Source organism: Nycticebus coucang, chromosome 13 (genome assembly GCF_027406575.1).
Source record: "Nycticebus coucang isolate mNycCou1 chromosome 13, mNycCou1.pri, whole genome shotgun sequence".
In the NCBI taxonomy this organism is placed as follows: domain Eukaryota; kingdom Metazoa; phylum Chordata; class Mammalia; order Primates; family Lorisidae; genus Nycticebus; species Nycticebus coucang.
In genome coordinates, this window is record NC_069792.1 from 71,832,487 (window position 1) to 71,849,245 (window position 16,759).

Genomic DNA, 16,759 nt, shown 5'->3' on the forward strand with positions numbered 1-16,759 from the left:
CTCCTGAATAGTGAGGATGATGCGAGTGAGCCACTATACGGGGCTGCCATCCCCCCTTTTCAAGGTTTGTATGACACCAGAATAAATTTCACTTCCTGAAAAACAGAGGTGACACAAAATTACCTTTAAATTTTTTTCTGTGCAAATTAAGACCTTGCTAACTAATTCATACTTTTAAATGCTCTCCATTTAAGAGACTTTTCCATATACTAAAAGCAAATCTCAAATAAATTACAGTCATATAAAAATTAGGACACGATAAAAATACCAAAGAAAGTATAGATGTTTATCAGATTTTTATAAGGGCAATAATTTTTTAAGTGCAAAAGAAATAGAAGGCAAAGGCTGAGTCACTCAAATACGTAAACATTTAAAGTATATTAAAGTGAGAAAAAAAAACAATGATGAAAAACAGCCAAAGAGAAATGTCTACAATAGTCACAACCCACAATCAAATAATGTGCTACTTAAAAGAGCTAAAAAATAGACAATGGGTAGAACAGAAGCTCCTATGTAAGGGCAAACAAAATTGAAAACAAACATTCAAAAATCAACCACAATATCAGTCAAAGAAACTCAATACACAACTCAAATATCTCATGTCAATTCATATCAATTAAATTTTTTTTCATTTTTATTTTTACATATACATGTGGTAAGAAGGTTTCCATTTTTTTGCCTTCACGAAATTAAAAAGACTTAAAATTTAATAACAATAACAATGTTTAAGATAAGGACTAGAAACAAAAACCTCGTAAAGAACGAACGAACATAAATACATTCAGAAAAGGAATCAGACAATTGCTACATAGAAATATTAAGCAATAATAATAATAACAATAATGATGCAAAGAAAGTAATATTCACATTGTCAAATAAGAGTATGTCTATTATAGAATGCTTTGACTCTGAGATTCAGTATGGAGTCATCAGTTAACTTATTTTTTTAAGTATCAAAAAATAGACAACTAATATTTATAAATAAAAGATAATTTCAAAAAACAGATCATGCTAAAATCTTACAGACAACAGAAAAAGAAGAAATACTTCAAAATCATTCTACTTGATCTGGGTACACCTGATATTAAAATTGGAGAAAATATATTATTATAAAGGAGAAATTACGAACATATGTCACTTATATATGAGGATACAATATCCTAAATATAGGAAATTGGAAATACAGTAGAATCTCCATAAATACAGTGGAACTGACCACCTGCCTACACTGACCACGTCTTTAAGTTGACCTAGTTTTCACAGACCAACTACGCACAATATGTACATATCAGTACAGTAGGCCTAGTTTCTTATGTTGACCACCTCGGTATTTTGACCAGTTTGCTACAGGGTCCAGAGGTTCTACTGTAATATCAAGTAATACTTCTACACACACAATGTCTCTTTACAACTATATTCTAACCATGCCAAGTTAGTGATATTTCTCCAAAAGAACCATAATCTCTGTGATACTACACAATTTGCAACATCTGTGTGACACAATTCTCTCTCAGCACACACTACAATTACAGTTATAAATACCTATTTACATGCTTGTTCTTCCCATTTGTATGTTTAGAAAGTACAGACTATTTTGGAGACAGACAAAAGTAAGACCCAATATATAATATATGGTGACAGCTGAACTGCTACAATAATTTGTAAAGCATTTTAATCCATGGTCAAAACGCCAACATAAAAAAATACATGCACAGGAGTATTTTTAATGGTGATATTTATAATTTAAAAAGATCTAGGGTAAATAGAAATTCATTAGGTAAATGATTAAACTGTGGTATAACCATATTGATAGTATATAATGTATTAGTATTTCAAAAATATAAACTAATAGATAAAATGCTTATGGCAATATTAAGTTTTTAAATGGTAGGCTAAAAATTACATCTACTCTTTGATTTCAGATATATGAAAATTATACAAGGACTATCTGTAAAGTTTCAAAAATGTTAACACTGGCACTGCTAGAATGAGAAAATGGAAAATCCATAATAAAATGAATAAATTACACATATTTATGTGGTGAAAACTACGTGAGTTAAAATGAAAACTCAACTATACGTGGCAATGCAGTTGAGTCTCACAAATACAGAAAAAAGAGTATATTCCAATTTAAGGGCATGAAGTTAATCTATTATTAAGTGATGTATCAATTAAACATCTTGGTAAAAAGTATTAACTAACAAACTATTAGATAAAGTTTAGGTCAATTATTTGAGGCAGGAGAGAAAAGGCAAGGAGAAGATGGCAGATGTTAGGGAATGGGAATCTAGAAACAACAAAATATAAAAATACTGACTTCCTAAAAACATTTTACTTCCATTAACACTGTTTAAGCAACAAATGCTTTCCTTTAAAAAAGACTTACCATTGAAATTTTTTCAAAAGAAATGCTTTCATACCGATATAAATTTCCCAGTTCAATTATTTTTCTGTGTCTATATTTTCACATAAATATCCTTCAAGTAAGACACACATGCTCCTTACCTTCTATATAACTGATCTGCTAAAGCAGGGGTTGGCAACATTCTTCTGTAAATGCCAGACAGTAACTATTTGGGGCACTGCACACTATATGCCAGATAGTAACTATTTTAGGCTTTGCATACTATATGGTCTCTGCAACGCTGCTGACAGCATAAAAGCAGTCCTGGGCAGACAGGAAGTATGTGAAAGAATGGGAAAGACTGTGTTCCAACAAAACTGTATTTATAAAATCAAGCAACCAGTCAGATTTGACCCATGAGACATTGTTTGCTGTCCCCTATGATAAAGAACAGAAAATTATTTAAACAACTCTGCATAATTGTCACCTCTAAGAATTAGGGGCTAGTATATAATAGCATAAACAAGTATAACACATATGTATACACACACATACTCATGTACACTAAACACTAGTGTGGAGCACTGCGTTGTATTACACGGTATTATAAATAGCAATTACTGCTGCAAAAGTCTTTACAGTAAAAAGTTTTCTTCAGCTATTACAATATAAAGCAATAAACTACCACTCATATCAACCATTCTAGTCCTTGGGTCAAATGAATCTACCAAGAAAAAAAAATAATTACCTATAGATAAAATTTCTCTGCTTCTTTTTTTTTTTTTTAAAAGACAGGCTCAATGATCCACGTCAGCTTCCTGCACAGCTAGGACTAAAGACATGTGCTATCATGTCCAGCTAATGCTTTTTTTTAAGTGATGAGGTCTTGCAAAGCAGCCCAGGGTTGTCTCAAACTTCTGGCCTCAAGTTGTCCTCTTGTCTCAGCCTCCCAAAGTATTGAGATTACAGATGTGCGCTACCATGGCTAAGCTAGTTTCTCTTCATTTTGATGAAAATCAACTCTCCATCAGACTTTTGAGTTTCTGCATGTTTTGCAAACAGAAATACTGAACTTGTTAGCTTGCAAATAGAGTAAAATCTCAGAACCTTCACAGTTCTTGACAAATCTGCTCTCTTGAAGCACTCTAACCATTAGTGCTGTATTATTACAAATGTGTGAGTGTCACGTAGTCACAATCCTCTGCCTTAGATGAACCATTACCGAAGTATGATGTGTAGAAACCTAGTGGGTTGGGTGAGTAGGTTCTGAGAGGTACCTTCAGAAGTCCACAAACTTAAAAGCATTTTCATAGTATATGAAATGCTATACTGTTTCTAAACTTGTATAGATGATAAAAAAGGAAAAATAGGTGAAAGTGTCAGAGTCATACACAGCACAAATTGTGGCAGCAGCTCCAAACCACTGTTAGTATAATGATTAGCGGTATTCACTGCTATGTGTTAGTGAAGAAAATCCCAGTTTCAGTTTAAAATGTCTTTAAGAAGGAAGCAAAAATGATTAATTTTATTAAATCTTGACTCAAGTACATTCCTTTTCAGTGTCTCCATAACGAGGGGGAAGTACACAGAAGGCAGTTCTGCTGCATGACAAAGTTGCCGTGTCTCAAGGAAAAGTACTTGAGATCCTGAGTTGCAAATACCGAAATGGCCACTTTTTCATGAAACATAACTTTTACTTGAAACAACGATTGACAAACTAACTTGGTTACAGCGAATTGGGTATTTGGTAAACACGTTATCAAAAGTAAATGAAGTACACCTTTCACGTCAAGGAGAACAACTGAAAGTATGTGTTGCCAATTTGAACTTTTGAATAAAACGTAGAATTTTAGAAAACTTGTAATTATCACTTATGAGGATAATAGCTTGTCAATCCTTAAATATTTTTCTGGTAAGATCAGTGGTATGTTAACAATGTCTCTTAATAGCAATTACTGCTGCAAAAAGTCTTTACAGCAAAAAACTCAATATGTGTTTATATGTTTTTACCGAATAATGAAATGAATTAATAATTGGAAAATCTATACAACTTAAAGAACTAACATTTCTGAATGATCTCCATGGGCACAACATCCATTCAAAGTAGCTAAAAAAACCAAAACAGATTTTAAAGTTATAGACTCCACACTGCAACCAATCTGTAAGAAACACTTGCTGAATTTTGAGGTAAAATCCAAATTATCCATTACTATCTGAAAAATTACGTTAAATGCACCCTTTTTTCCAAATATATATGTATATGAAGCTGAATTTTCATCATATATTTCAACCAAAGTATTATAATGTGAAAGACTGAACGCAGAAGCTGGAAGAGAACCCAACAATATTAATGTAGACAGTAAGGAGATCTGCAAAAATGTCTCTTACCTTTCTTTTGGTGCTGAGAAATACCCTTATTTCCATTAGAAAATATTACATAGTTAACCATGGGTTATTATTTTTAAACAAATAATTTAAAATTTTCTTAATTCTAATGTAATAAATTTTGACAGATATAATCTATCAAAGTTTAAGAATGCAAATAGGTCCTGATACCAAAAGCTACTAGTTTAGATACTTTCTAAATGTATTTCCCTCCCCTATAGGAGGGATCCTATCCTCAATAATTTTTAAAAGAATTAATAATACAGAGTACAAGCCTTTCCTATTTTCTTTCATAATGATATTAACTGGAAAGATTTTTTTTTTTTCCTATTTGCAACTCTTCTGCTTCCTGGCTTGATGGGTTTTATTTAGAAGTTACAAATATTCTTTTTAGGTGCTTGAATCTTATGTTTTAAGCAGCATCTGATAAACCATATGATTTGAGACATTTACCATAATATAATTTTTAAGACTATCTATCACCATTTGGTCACTCCAGTCATTTAATTTGATCACTGTAGATCTATGTTGCCCAATAGAAAATGGGGGTCACATATGTTATTTGAAATTTTCTAGCAGCCACATTAAAACAAAAAAAGAAATAGGAGAAATCAATTTTAATAATAGATTTGATTTAACCAAACCTATCAAAACTATTATCATTTTAACACAAAAATATAAAAACTTTCTATGTATTTTTTTCACACCAAGTCTTCAAAATCTGGTTGTGAATTTTGTATTTACAGGACATCTCAATGCAAACTGGCTAAATTTTAATTGCTCAAGAGCCACTATATGGCCAGCGGCTAACATTCTTGACAGCACAGTTCTTAAGATAAAAGTAAAAATAATCCATCTTCAATTCTACCTGAATTCCGATTTGAGTTCATTCCTTTTCTTACATGGTTCTGATATTTAAACTTTCTCTTTTATTGTGCTGCTTCATATATTTACCTAACATTTTATTTTCCAAATGGCAAATTTTAACTCTAATATTCAACTCTTCCAGAGAACCTTATATGAAATCTGTTATTTAAAAGTGTTCTTACCTTTTGGTGAGAATATTTTTCTAAAACTATAATGATATATACTAACCTTTCTATATAAGATAATTTCAAATTGTCCAAAGTTATGACAAACGAAATCAGGTAGAGAGAAAAAAGAGCAAATACTGCAAAAGGAAGTAAGATTTAAGGTACAAATTGTCCATAAAGAAGTTTGGTTCCTAAAGTAGATCTATCACTGAAATATCCAAAATATTACAGCCTTTAATGACAAGCGAACAGGTACAGCCTTGGGTACATCAAGAAACTATTTTTAAGCTAGTCACATTTGAGGAGGAAGCCCTTGACTTTTACATAATACAAATCTGCTGTTAAAAAGAAGATGGACTTAATACTTTTTGGAGCTATTCCATTTACATCTATTCTACTTATACCCAAACAGCAATGTTTATGCATTTTTACTTCACTGCTTTACAAAATGACTAACAGAATCAAAAAGGTTATAATTATAAAAAGAAACTTTGGCCTCAAATTTAATCTAACTAAAACAAAGATAAGAATCTTCAGTTTTAATCATGTGCTAATTGGACTTAAACCAGCAATTAAACCCTAAACTATGATTAAAACATTAAAAAAGTTTATACAAAATGCTGAGAATATTTCATCCAATATTATCTAAAATACGTGGCACAATGAGAGATTGTTTTATTTCTCAACTTTCTGAGGCTAGAACATACTTATATTACAGAACCCTTAGAAACGCCATTTTAATCAGAAGTAGACGCTGACTGAAGTGGCTTATGGCAAAAGCACTCTAGAAACCCACAGATGTAGTTTCTAACATTTGGCTTTATCTTTGATTTCATATAAACTTCATCTATCTCAATTTGGCATAATATATCTGTAAAATGAAGCTGAAATAGGAGTTAGTCCTACTGATCTAAAGTTTCTTCAAAGTTGCCCCTATTTATTACATATTACATTTCTTCCCCACTCTTCATATTTCCATCTACAACACTAACACTATTTATGGCTATGACAGTCTGGCTTTCAGAAATTCCTGAGGGGTGAAGTGACATCGGGTTGATTGCTAAATATAAGAAAAAAACCTGGGTACATTATGCTCAGTTATACTGCTTTTTCCTTAAAGGAGCTACAAGCCTCAGGAAATAAGAGGGCTCTCATTGCCCGGGCAGCCACAGCTGATTTTGCATTGTTTTTGACTATGGTTCAATCTGCTAAATTCTAGGGTTTAGTCAGTACATTCGCTAAGCTTTTGTACTGATAAATTTATCAGTAATAATAGTTTTATTCTGGTCATCTGTCACATCTTGCTTTTAATTCATATGCTCAAACACGGGAAATAAAGAGAAATATGATTAATCGGAAGTCCCTTAGTGACCAACATTAAAGCACTAATCAATACTACTTAACAGTACTAGGATGAATTGAAATTCTCAGAGGGGCAAAAGTTAAGCAATAGCATTTTATGATACCTCCTTCCCTATAAAAGTTAACTAGAGAACAGAACCTAGGAGTTATAGCTCTGAAAACTATAACTTTAGGAGAGCAGATTCTTCATTACAAGTACAACAATCTTCAGTTAGTCAGATTCAAGAGTCTTCTATCAGTTACACAGGAGACTGATTCTCTAAAATTTAACCCGAAGTATTCAGAGTAGCTGTGGGATGACCCTTATTTACTCATAGTGAAGGGAATCACGTAAGGAGCTGTGTCAGAAATAAACAACACCTGGGTAGGAAAACTCATGGAAATTTAGATAGTTCTGACCCGGGCTTTGGATCACTCTCCAGATTGGATGTGACAATCTGATCATGAATGCTGTTTACTCTTCAACTGGAAGAGTGATTGAGTAGGAAGGGGGCAACTAAAAGGCATAGGTTAATTTCTTGAGATCCAAGATGGCCCCTAAAACCATTTTTTATTTTAATGACTGTCACTAAGAGATGGTTAATCTGAAATGTTATTAAGCTCCTATTATGAATTAGAACCTTTGGGAGGTATTGGAGACACTGGCAGGCAAGATGTTGTCCACGTGCTTTTTAGAACATATTGGTGTTACAGGGTGGAGGGAAGGAGAGTAGTGCAGAGACAGAAATTAATTTTAAGAGCAAGAACTCACTATGGGTACAGCTTCAATGACACTTGCCCTTGGTCCTATGCCATTCTATCTCATTTGTCTCCATAGGTATAATCCAGAAATGCTCATTTTTACAACCAAAGTACTAAAATGTTCAGCCATTAGTTAAAGAAAGCAGATAAGTATACAAAAGCACACTAGGAAGGGACAGGAGGATTTCCTTTTAAATATTAAGATGATTCGCTAAAAGTTAGATCTAGTAAATCATCTTAACCAAAGTTAACTTTGGTTCCATGACTTCTGTTACAATACACTTTCTCCCAAACCTGTACATGACAAAGAAATACTAGGCCAAATTGGCAGAAACTTTCAAGAATTTTCTTGAACACAGAGCCTTTAACTCTTCCGCCAGAGACTCTGAGATCTTGGAAAAAAGAGCAATTTTTCTCAATTTCCTCTGTTGCTTTTGTTTGAACTGAGTGTCCTAAAGGCCCATCACTTCTGATTTTAGTAATGAGACTAAATTAATTTCTACATGCACAGCTCCAAATTACAAATTACCCCCTAATTTGTAAAAGCCTCTTCTTATGTGAACTCTTATAAAACCCACACATGGGTATATAATATTAACAAATGATTAAAGATTTCCCAAAGAAGAAATAAGTTCTAATAAGTTTTTAGAAAAAAAACAAAAACAATCTACTGCACCAACCCACTCCAAGTATTCTTCAGTATCTTATTTTTTTATTTTTATGAATCTAAAACATCTTTTTTATTTTTTATTTCAGATTAATATAAGGATATATACAATTAAGTTACATTGTTTGAATTTGTTAGGCAAAGTCCACAATGTAGTTGAGCCCTTCACCAAAACCCATTTATCAATGCACACCCCTCAGAGCTTCTAAACAGAATGCAATATGTGGGGGGGTGTACATACTTACAGTGTACGGGGTGAGAGAAGCTCAGATGAGAATGAGTTGAATAAAAATATTCAAAAATGGAAAAAATAAGAATAAGTTAAATGACTTGATACAGAAGGGCCTTCCAAATTTAAATAGATCACACAAACTAGTAAGAAACACTAAGAGAAAGCAATGAAAAAAATCCTTCACAAAAGAAGAAATAGTTAATACATGAAATAGTTAACAGTAAAAACATAGAACAAGATTCCTTATCTTAGAAACCCATTAGTAAAGATCAAACAAAAAAGGCAATAAAGATGTAGTAAAACATACAATAAATGTGAACATTAAGAATGAGAATATAAAGTACAGATCAATTTGTAAGAGATTTAGTCTATGATTTATTAATTTGAATTCTGTAATTCTTTATTAGACAAACATTTGAATGTAGAGAAGGTTTCAAGTAATAAAGGGATTTTCAAAAAAATAATGCAATTTTTAAAAGTTATTTAAAAAGTGTAATGCAGTACATAGTAAACATGCACATGGCCAATATCACAGTATAATTCAACCATTAAATCAGAGATTTAAATAACAGGAGAAAATACTTATGTTATAATACTGAAAGAAAAAGAAAGCAGACGTGAGAATTACACACGATAGAGTCACAACTGTATGTTAGAGACCTGCACAGAAAAAGGTCAAATGAAAAGATATCAATATACAGTAGCACTCAAACAATACAGTACTGTGCTACTGGGTGTGGAAAGATGCTACTTTACAGAATGATGAGATCTATCACAGCCAGTAACTGCTAACCGAGTTATATTTGCAAAACACATATTTGATCATTCATTTAATATCTCAGTAAATATTCAAAAAGCTTTAGTGGAATTAGTTTCATGAACTTACCACATGAGTAGTTTTTAATGTACTGGCATCAAATCTGCATAAACTGGAGCTCTCTTCAAAGAAAATGTCACATTCTTCTAACTCTTGGGCATTACAAGGAGGTTTTTCTTTATCTGGATTTGGATTCTAAGACCAGAAATAAAATAAGTAAGTAAAACAAATACCAAGGGAATGGATTTCTTTATTCTTAAAAATGTTAAGATTACAGTTAATGAATACAACATAAAACTCTACTCTAAGAAGTATGAAAATCTGAAGGAAATAGATCAATACTTGGAAACATGCCACCCTCCTAGACTTAGCCAGAAAGAAGTGGAAATGTTGAACAAGCCTATAACAAGCTCTGAAATAGCATCAACTATAAGAAATCTCCCCAAAAAGAAAAGCCTGGGTCCAGGTGGCTTCACATCAGAATTCTACTAAAACTCTAAAGAGGAAATAGTACCTATATTACTTAATCTTTTCCAAAACATAGAAAAAAGAAGGAATACTTCCCAACACATTCTATGAAGCAAATATCACCCTGATACCCAAACCAGGAAAAGACCTAACAAGAAAAGAAAATTATAGACCAATATCTCTAATGAACATTGATGCAAAAATATTCAGTAAGATCCTAGTAAACAGAATCCAACAACACATCAAACTAATTATACACCACGATCAGGTGGGTTTCATCCCAAGGTCCCAAGGATGGTTCAATATACGTAAATCCATAAATATGATACATCATATAAACAAATTAAAAAACACAGGCCATACGATTCTCTCAATTGATGCAGAAAAAGCTTTTGACAATATCCAGCATCCTTTTTTTGAGTAGAATGCTTTAGAAAATAGGTATAGAAGGAACATTTCTTAAACTGATAGAGGCTATCTACAGCAAACCCACAGCCAATATCATAGTGAATGGAGTAAAATTGAAATCATTTCTACTCAGATCAGGAACCAGGCAAGGATGCCCACTGTCTCCACTGCTTTTTATCATTGTAATGGAAGTCTCAGCCACCGCAATCAGGCAAGAGAAGGCAATCAAGGGGATCTAAATGGGACCAGAGGAGATCAAACTGTCACTCTTCACAGACGATATGATTATATATCTGGAAAATCCCAGGGAATCAACTACAAAACTTCTAGAAGTGATCAAGGAATATAGTAACATCTCAGGATACAAAATTAACACTCATAAATCTGTAGCCTTTATATACACCAACAATAGTCAAGGGGAAAAAACAATCAAGGATTCTATTCCCTTTACAAAAGTGCCAAGGAAGATGAAATATCTGGGAGTGTATCTAACTAAGGACATGAAAGATCTCTATAAAGAAAACTATGAAACTCTGAGAAAAGAAATAGCTGAAGGTGTTAACAAATGGAAAAATATATCATGCTCATGACTGGGAAGATCAACATTATTAAAATGTCTATACTACCTAAAGCAATTTACAGATTTAACGTGATCCCTATTAAAGCACCTCCGTCATATTTTAAAGACCTGGAAAAATTAGTACTTCATTTTATATGGAAACAGAAAAAAACCTCGAATAGCCAAGACATTACTCAGAAACAAAAACAAATCAGGAGGAATCACACTTTCAGACTTCAGACTATACTATAAATCGATAGTGATCAAAACAGCATGGTACTGGCACAAAAATAGAGAGGTAGATGTATGGAACAGAATTGAAGACCAAGAGGTGAACCCAGACACTTATCGTCATTTGATTTTTGACAAGCCTATTAAAAATATAAATTGGGGGAAAGATTCCCTATTCAGTAAATGATGCTGGATGAATTGGCTGGCAACTTGTAGAAGAATGAAACTGGACCCACACCTTTCTCCTCTAACAAAAATTGACTCTCACTGGTTAAAGGACTTAAACTTAAGACATGAAACTATAAATATTCTTAGAGAGAGTGCAGGGGAAACGTTTGAAAAAATTGGTCTGGGAGAATACTTCATGAGGAAGACACCCCAGGCAATTGAAGCAACATCAAAAATATATTACTGGGATCCAATAAAATTAAAAAGCTTCTGCACTGCCAAGAACACACTAAGTAAAGCAAATAGACAGCCCTCAGAATGAGAGAGGATTTTTGCAAGTTATATTTCTGACAAAGGTCTAATAGCCAGAATCCACAGAGAACTCAAACTTATTACTAAGCAAAAAACAAGTGATCCCATTTCATTGTGGGCAAGAGACATGAACAGAAGCTTCTCTGAAAAAGACAGGGGCATGGCCTATGGACACATGAAAAAATGCTCATCATCTTTAAGCATCAGAGAAATGCAAACCAAAACCACTCTGAGATATCATCTAACTCCGGTAAGAGTAGCCCACATCACAAAATCCCAAAACTACAGATGTTGGCGTGGATGTGGAGAAAAGGGAACACTTCTACACTGCTGGTGGGAATGCAAGCCTAGTATGTTCCTTTTGGAAGAAGGTTTGGAGAACACTCAGGGATCTAAATGTAGACCCGCAATTTGATCCTGAAATTCCTCTTCTAGGTGTATATCCAAAGGACCAAAAATCATTTGGCAATAAAGATATCTGCACCAGATTGTTTACTGCAGCTCAATTCATAATTGCCAAGTCATGGAAGAAGCCCAAGTGCCCATCGACCCATGAATGGATTAATAAATTGTGATATATGTATACCATGGAATATTATGCAGCAGTAAAAAAAAATGGAGACTTTCCCTCTTTTATGTTTACATGGATGGAGCTGGAAAATATTCTTCTTAGTAAAGTATCTCAGGAATGGGGAAAAAAAGTATCCAATGTACTCAGTACTACTGTGAAACCAATTTATAATAACTCACACTTGCATATAAAAAAATGAAACACAACTTTAGCCTAGGATGAATGAGGGAAGGGGAGGGAGATAGGAGGAGAGGGGGTGGGAGGGATACTAGGGGAACCACAACTATGGAGCACATTGCAAGTACAAGTTGGATCTATCATGTGTGGAACACAAATGTCCTAATGCTATAATTGGGTAAATGAGGTGAAAGCTATGTTGATTAGTATGATGTAAGCACTCCAATTTGTATAAATAATCAACACACTGAAAATGGCATAAATGTATTTATGATCTATGTACAAAAGACTTAATAAAAAATAAACTTTAAAAAAAAGTTAAGATTACAGTAACAATTAAAAACTAATTTGAAAATCATGACTAATAAAACAAACAAAAAAAGACACAGAAATGGAGGGACAATGGAGTCAGCAGAAAAGGACATTTCAACATCTATTATTGGCTCAGCACCCATAGCACAGTGGTTGCTGTGCCAGCCACATACACCGAGGCTGGCGAGTTTGAAACCGGCCCAGCCCAGCTAACCAACAATGACAACTGCAACAAAAAATAGCCAGGCATTGTGGCGGGCACTTGTAGTCCCAGCTGCTTGGGAGGCTGAGGCAAGAGAATCACTTAAGCCCAAGAGTTTGAGGTTTCTGTGAGCTGTGACGCCACAGCACTCTTACCAAGGGACATAGTGAGACTGTGTCTCAAAAAAACAAAAAACATCTATTATCAACAAGTTCCATGTTCCTCAAAGACGTGAAGGTAAACATGTACACACTGAAAAAGAGGTGAAAGACGCCAAAGAAACCCAAACTGAACTTCTTAGAGATGATAATATAAATCAGAAATCGAAAACAAACAGATGAGACAGACAACTGATTAGACATAAAGGAAAAAGGAACATTGAGCTTGAACTGCAATAGAGACTGTGCAACGTGAAGCCCAAAGACAAAAAATAAACACCCAGATACCCAGTGACCTGTGGAACAATATGGAATGGTCTACCTGGAAGTGACTAAAGGAAGGCAGAAAACATGGAAACAAAACTGTGAAGAAATAAGGGCTAATTTTTTTTTCAAATTCGATAAAAACTACAGATTTAAAAAGGTCAAAGAACCCTACACATTACATTTAAAAAAAAAAATCACAGCAAGTCATATAAAATTGCTAAAAAGCAGTAATAAAGAAAAAAAATCCTAAAAACAGATGGAAGGGGGGGAAAAACATGTAAAAAGGAATAAAAAGACAACTGACTTCCCATTAGAAACTATATAAACTAGAATCAACGACGTATATTTTAAGTTTTTCTTTCCTGCAAGACTAATACTCTTTGGAGATGAAGTTCTGAAAGAAACACAGAAACAAAAACAAAAATACCTCTGTCAATGATAAATTATACATATAACAAAAATAACTTTGAAAAAAGGAAGATAAGGGAGGCGGAGCAAGATGGCAGCTGAGTAACAGCTTCCGTGCATCTGGGCACCGTCAGTCTGGGGAGATAGGACTCCAGGCATCTGTGGCTGGTGGGATCTGCCTATCATCACCCCTGACAGGATACAGGGAGTCAGCGAGAGACTTCTGGACCCCAAGAGGAGGACTAAAACAGTGGAAAACCAGCAAGTGGTCGCGTGTGTTCAATCCGTCTAAACCCGCCTGCAACTGTAAGTTCAGTAGCAGCGAGACTGCAAACCAGAAAGGCCTTACCTGTGAACTGTTTTGGTGTCTTTGGACTTGGCACTCAGCTGAACTGCCTTGGGAGAGCCTGAGCGGGAGTGTGGAGAACTTAGGCCTTTGTCTAGGGTCCCAGTCTGAGCCGCTGAGCCAGACGGACCTAATAGTGTTTAACTCTGGGTCACAGGCAGCCATTATGAGCGATCTGCCCTGGCAAGCTCCGCCCTCAGAGTCGCAGAGCTAGAATTGGGTGGGAGCTGGTAACCCAGCGACCAAGTAGCCTAAGGGCGGGGTCTGAGCCGCCTTGCAGTCCTAACCCTCCAGGGCAGAGGGAGACCAGTTTTGGCACACAGGGTTAAATGGATAGCAACTTCAGCAGTGATTCCAGCGACAAGCACTTCCCTGGGAAAGCTTCTGCTCAGAAAGTGAACAATTTCAAAGTGCCTTTTAAGTAGGCTGAAGAGAGATTTAGGGTGTCTACCTGCTGGGGTTTGAGAAACTAGCAGCCTCCAGTCGTATCAGAACTGGGATTAACATCTCATACCCCAGAAGACAAGTGTTGCCCAGACAATATTCAATAACATATACATACTGCTTTGTTTTTGGTTGTGCTTTTTTTTTTTTTTTTGGTTTGGTTGTTTTTTTTGTTTATTTTGATGTTGTTGACTGTTGTTTTGCCTTTTAAGTTCAACCTTTTCCATACAGATCCTTTTTCTTTCTCAATTTTGCTAGTTTAATTATAATTTCCCATTGCTGCCTATTTCAATAATTAGAACTTCATTTTTGTTAGTGTTTCTACCGCTATTATTTAGTTTTCCACCCAATTTTATCCCGTAAAGTTTTCTGTTTGCTTGTTTTGGTTTGATTTATAGCATTTTTGTCTTTCCTCTCTACTTGGTGAAGGTGGGGTACTGTGTCTGATCAGGTTAGCAAAGAGCTGCTGACCTCAGGGGAACCACACAATTGGGCACCCCCAGAAGGTGGTTTTTTTTTTAAGGTTGTATCAAAGTACCCTACTGTACACCTATATTGCTCTGTCTCCCTCTTTCTGTGCCTCTCTTCTTTTTCTCAATATTCCTTTTACCCACCCCCTCTCCTTTCTCTATTTTTCTTTTTTTTCTTATTACTCGGTCCTATTTACTTTCATCCCTTTTTAGCGCTTCAACCTTCTCACCCTTCTGGTCCTGTAACCCTTAGTCCACAGGCACGAGAACTTAAAGAGCAAGAGGAAGTGAAAGGAAAATTAGGGCAAGGAAACAGATAAAAGAAATCACTCATGAGGAAGAATCAGGAGAAAACTCCAGGCAACATGAAGAACCAGTCCAGAACAACCCTGCCAAGGGACCATGAGGTAGCTACCGCAGAAATTCCACCTATACAGAAATGTTAGGAATGACAGAAAGGGAATTTAGAATACACATGTTGAAAACAATGAAAGAAATGATGGAAACAATGAAGGAAACTGCTAATAAAGTGGAAAATAACCAAAAGGAAATCCAAAAACAGAATCAAATAAGAGATGAACGATATGAAGAATATAAAAAGGATACAGCAGAGCTGAAGGAACTGAAACAGTCAACTAGGGAACTTAAAGATGCAATGGAAAGTATCAGCAACAGGTTAGACCATGCAGAAGAAAGAATTTCAGAGGGAGAAGACAAAGTTCCTGAGATAACTCAAATACTAAAAGAGGCAGAAAAGAAGAGAGAGAAAGCAGAACATTCACTGTCAAAATTATGGGACTTTATGAAGCGTTCCAACATACGAGTTATAGGAATTCCAGAAGGGGAAGAAGAATGCCCCAGAGGAATGGAAGCCATACTAGAGAATATTATAAAAGAAAATTTCCCAAATATCACCAAAGATTCTGACACACTGCTTTCAGAGGGCTATCGGACCCCAGGTCACCTCAACTCTAACCGAGCTTCTCCAAGACACATTGTGATGAACCTGTCCAAAGTCAAGACAAAAGAAAGGATTCTGCAAGCTCCCAGGAGTAAGCGCCAGTTGACCTACAGGGGCAAATCCATCAGAGTGACCACACACTTCTCTAATGAAACTTTCCAAAAAGAAGACAATGGTCATCTACCTTTAATCTACTTAAAAAGAACAATTTCCAGCCCAGAATTCTGTACCCTGCTAAGCTAAGCTTCAAAATTGACGGAGAAATCAAATCATTTACGGATATACAAACATTGAGGAAATTGCCACAAAAAGACCAGCTCTACAGGAAATACTTCAACCTGTTCTGCACACTGACCACCACAATGGATCAGCAGCAAAGTAAGAACTCAGAAATTAAAGGACAGAACCTAACCTCCACACTGATGCAAAAGATAAAACTGAGCAATGGACTCTCACAAAATAAGATGAATAGAATACTACCACACTTATCAATTATCACAATAAATGTTAATGGCTTGAATTCCCCACTGAAGAGACATAGATTGGTTGAATGGATTAAAAAACACAAGCCATCCATTTGCTGTCTGCAAGAAACACACCTGGCTTCAAAAGACAAATTGAAGCTCCGAGTCAAGGGTTGGAAGACAATTTTTCAGGCAAATGGAATTCAGAAGAAAAGAGGAGTTGCAATCTTATTTTCAGATACATGTGGATT

General features: G+C 34.9%; 1 protein-coding gene across 2 annotated transcripts in view; it reads right to left on the reverse strand.

The window, feature by feature from the left end:
• The window catches only part of NUDCD1 (NudC domain containing 1), a 109,598-nt gene that overhangs the window by 18,357 nt on the left and 74,482 nt on the right, over positions 1-16,759 (reverse strand). For both annotated transcript variants that reach the window (XM_053558770.1, XM_053558769.1), the window contains exon 8: positions 9,652-9,777. In XM_053558770.1, the coding sequence (XP_053414745.1) occupies positions 9,652-9,777 (126 nt within the window). The remainder of the gene's footprint in view (positions 1-9,651; positions 9,778-16,759) is intronic.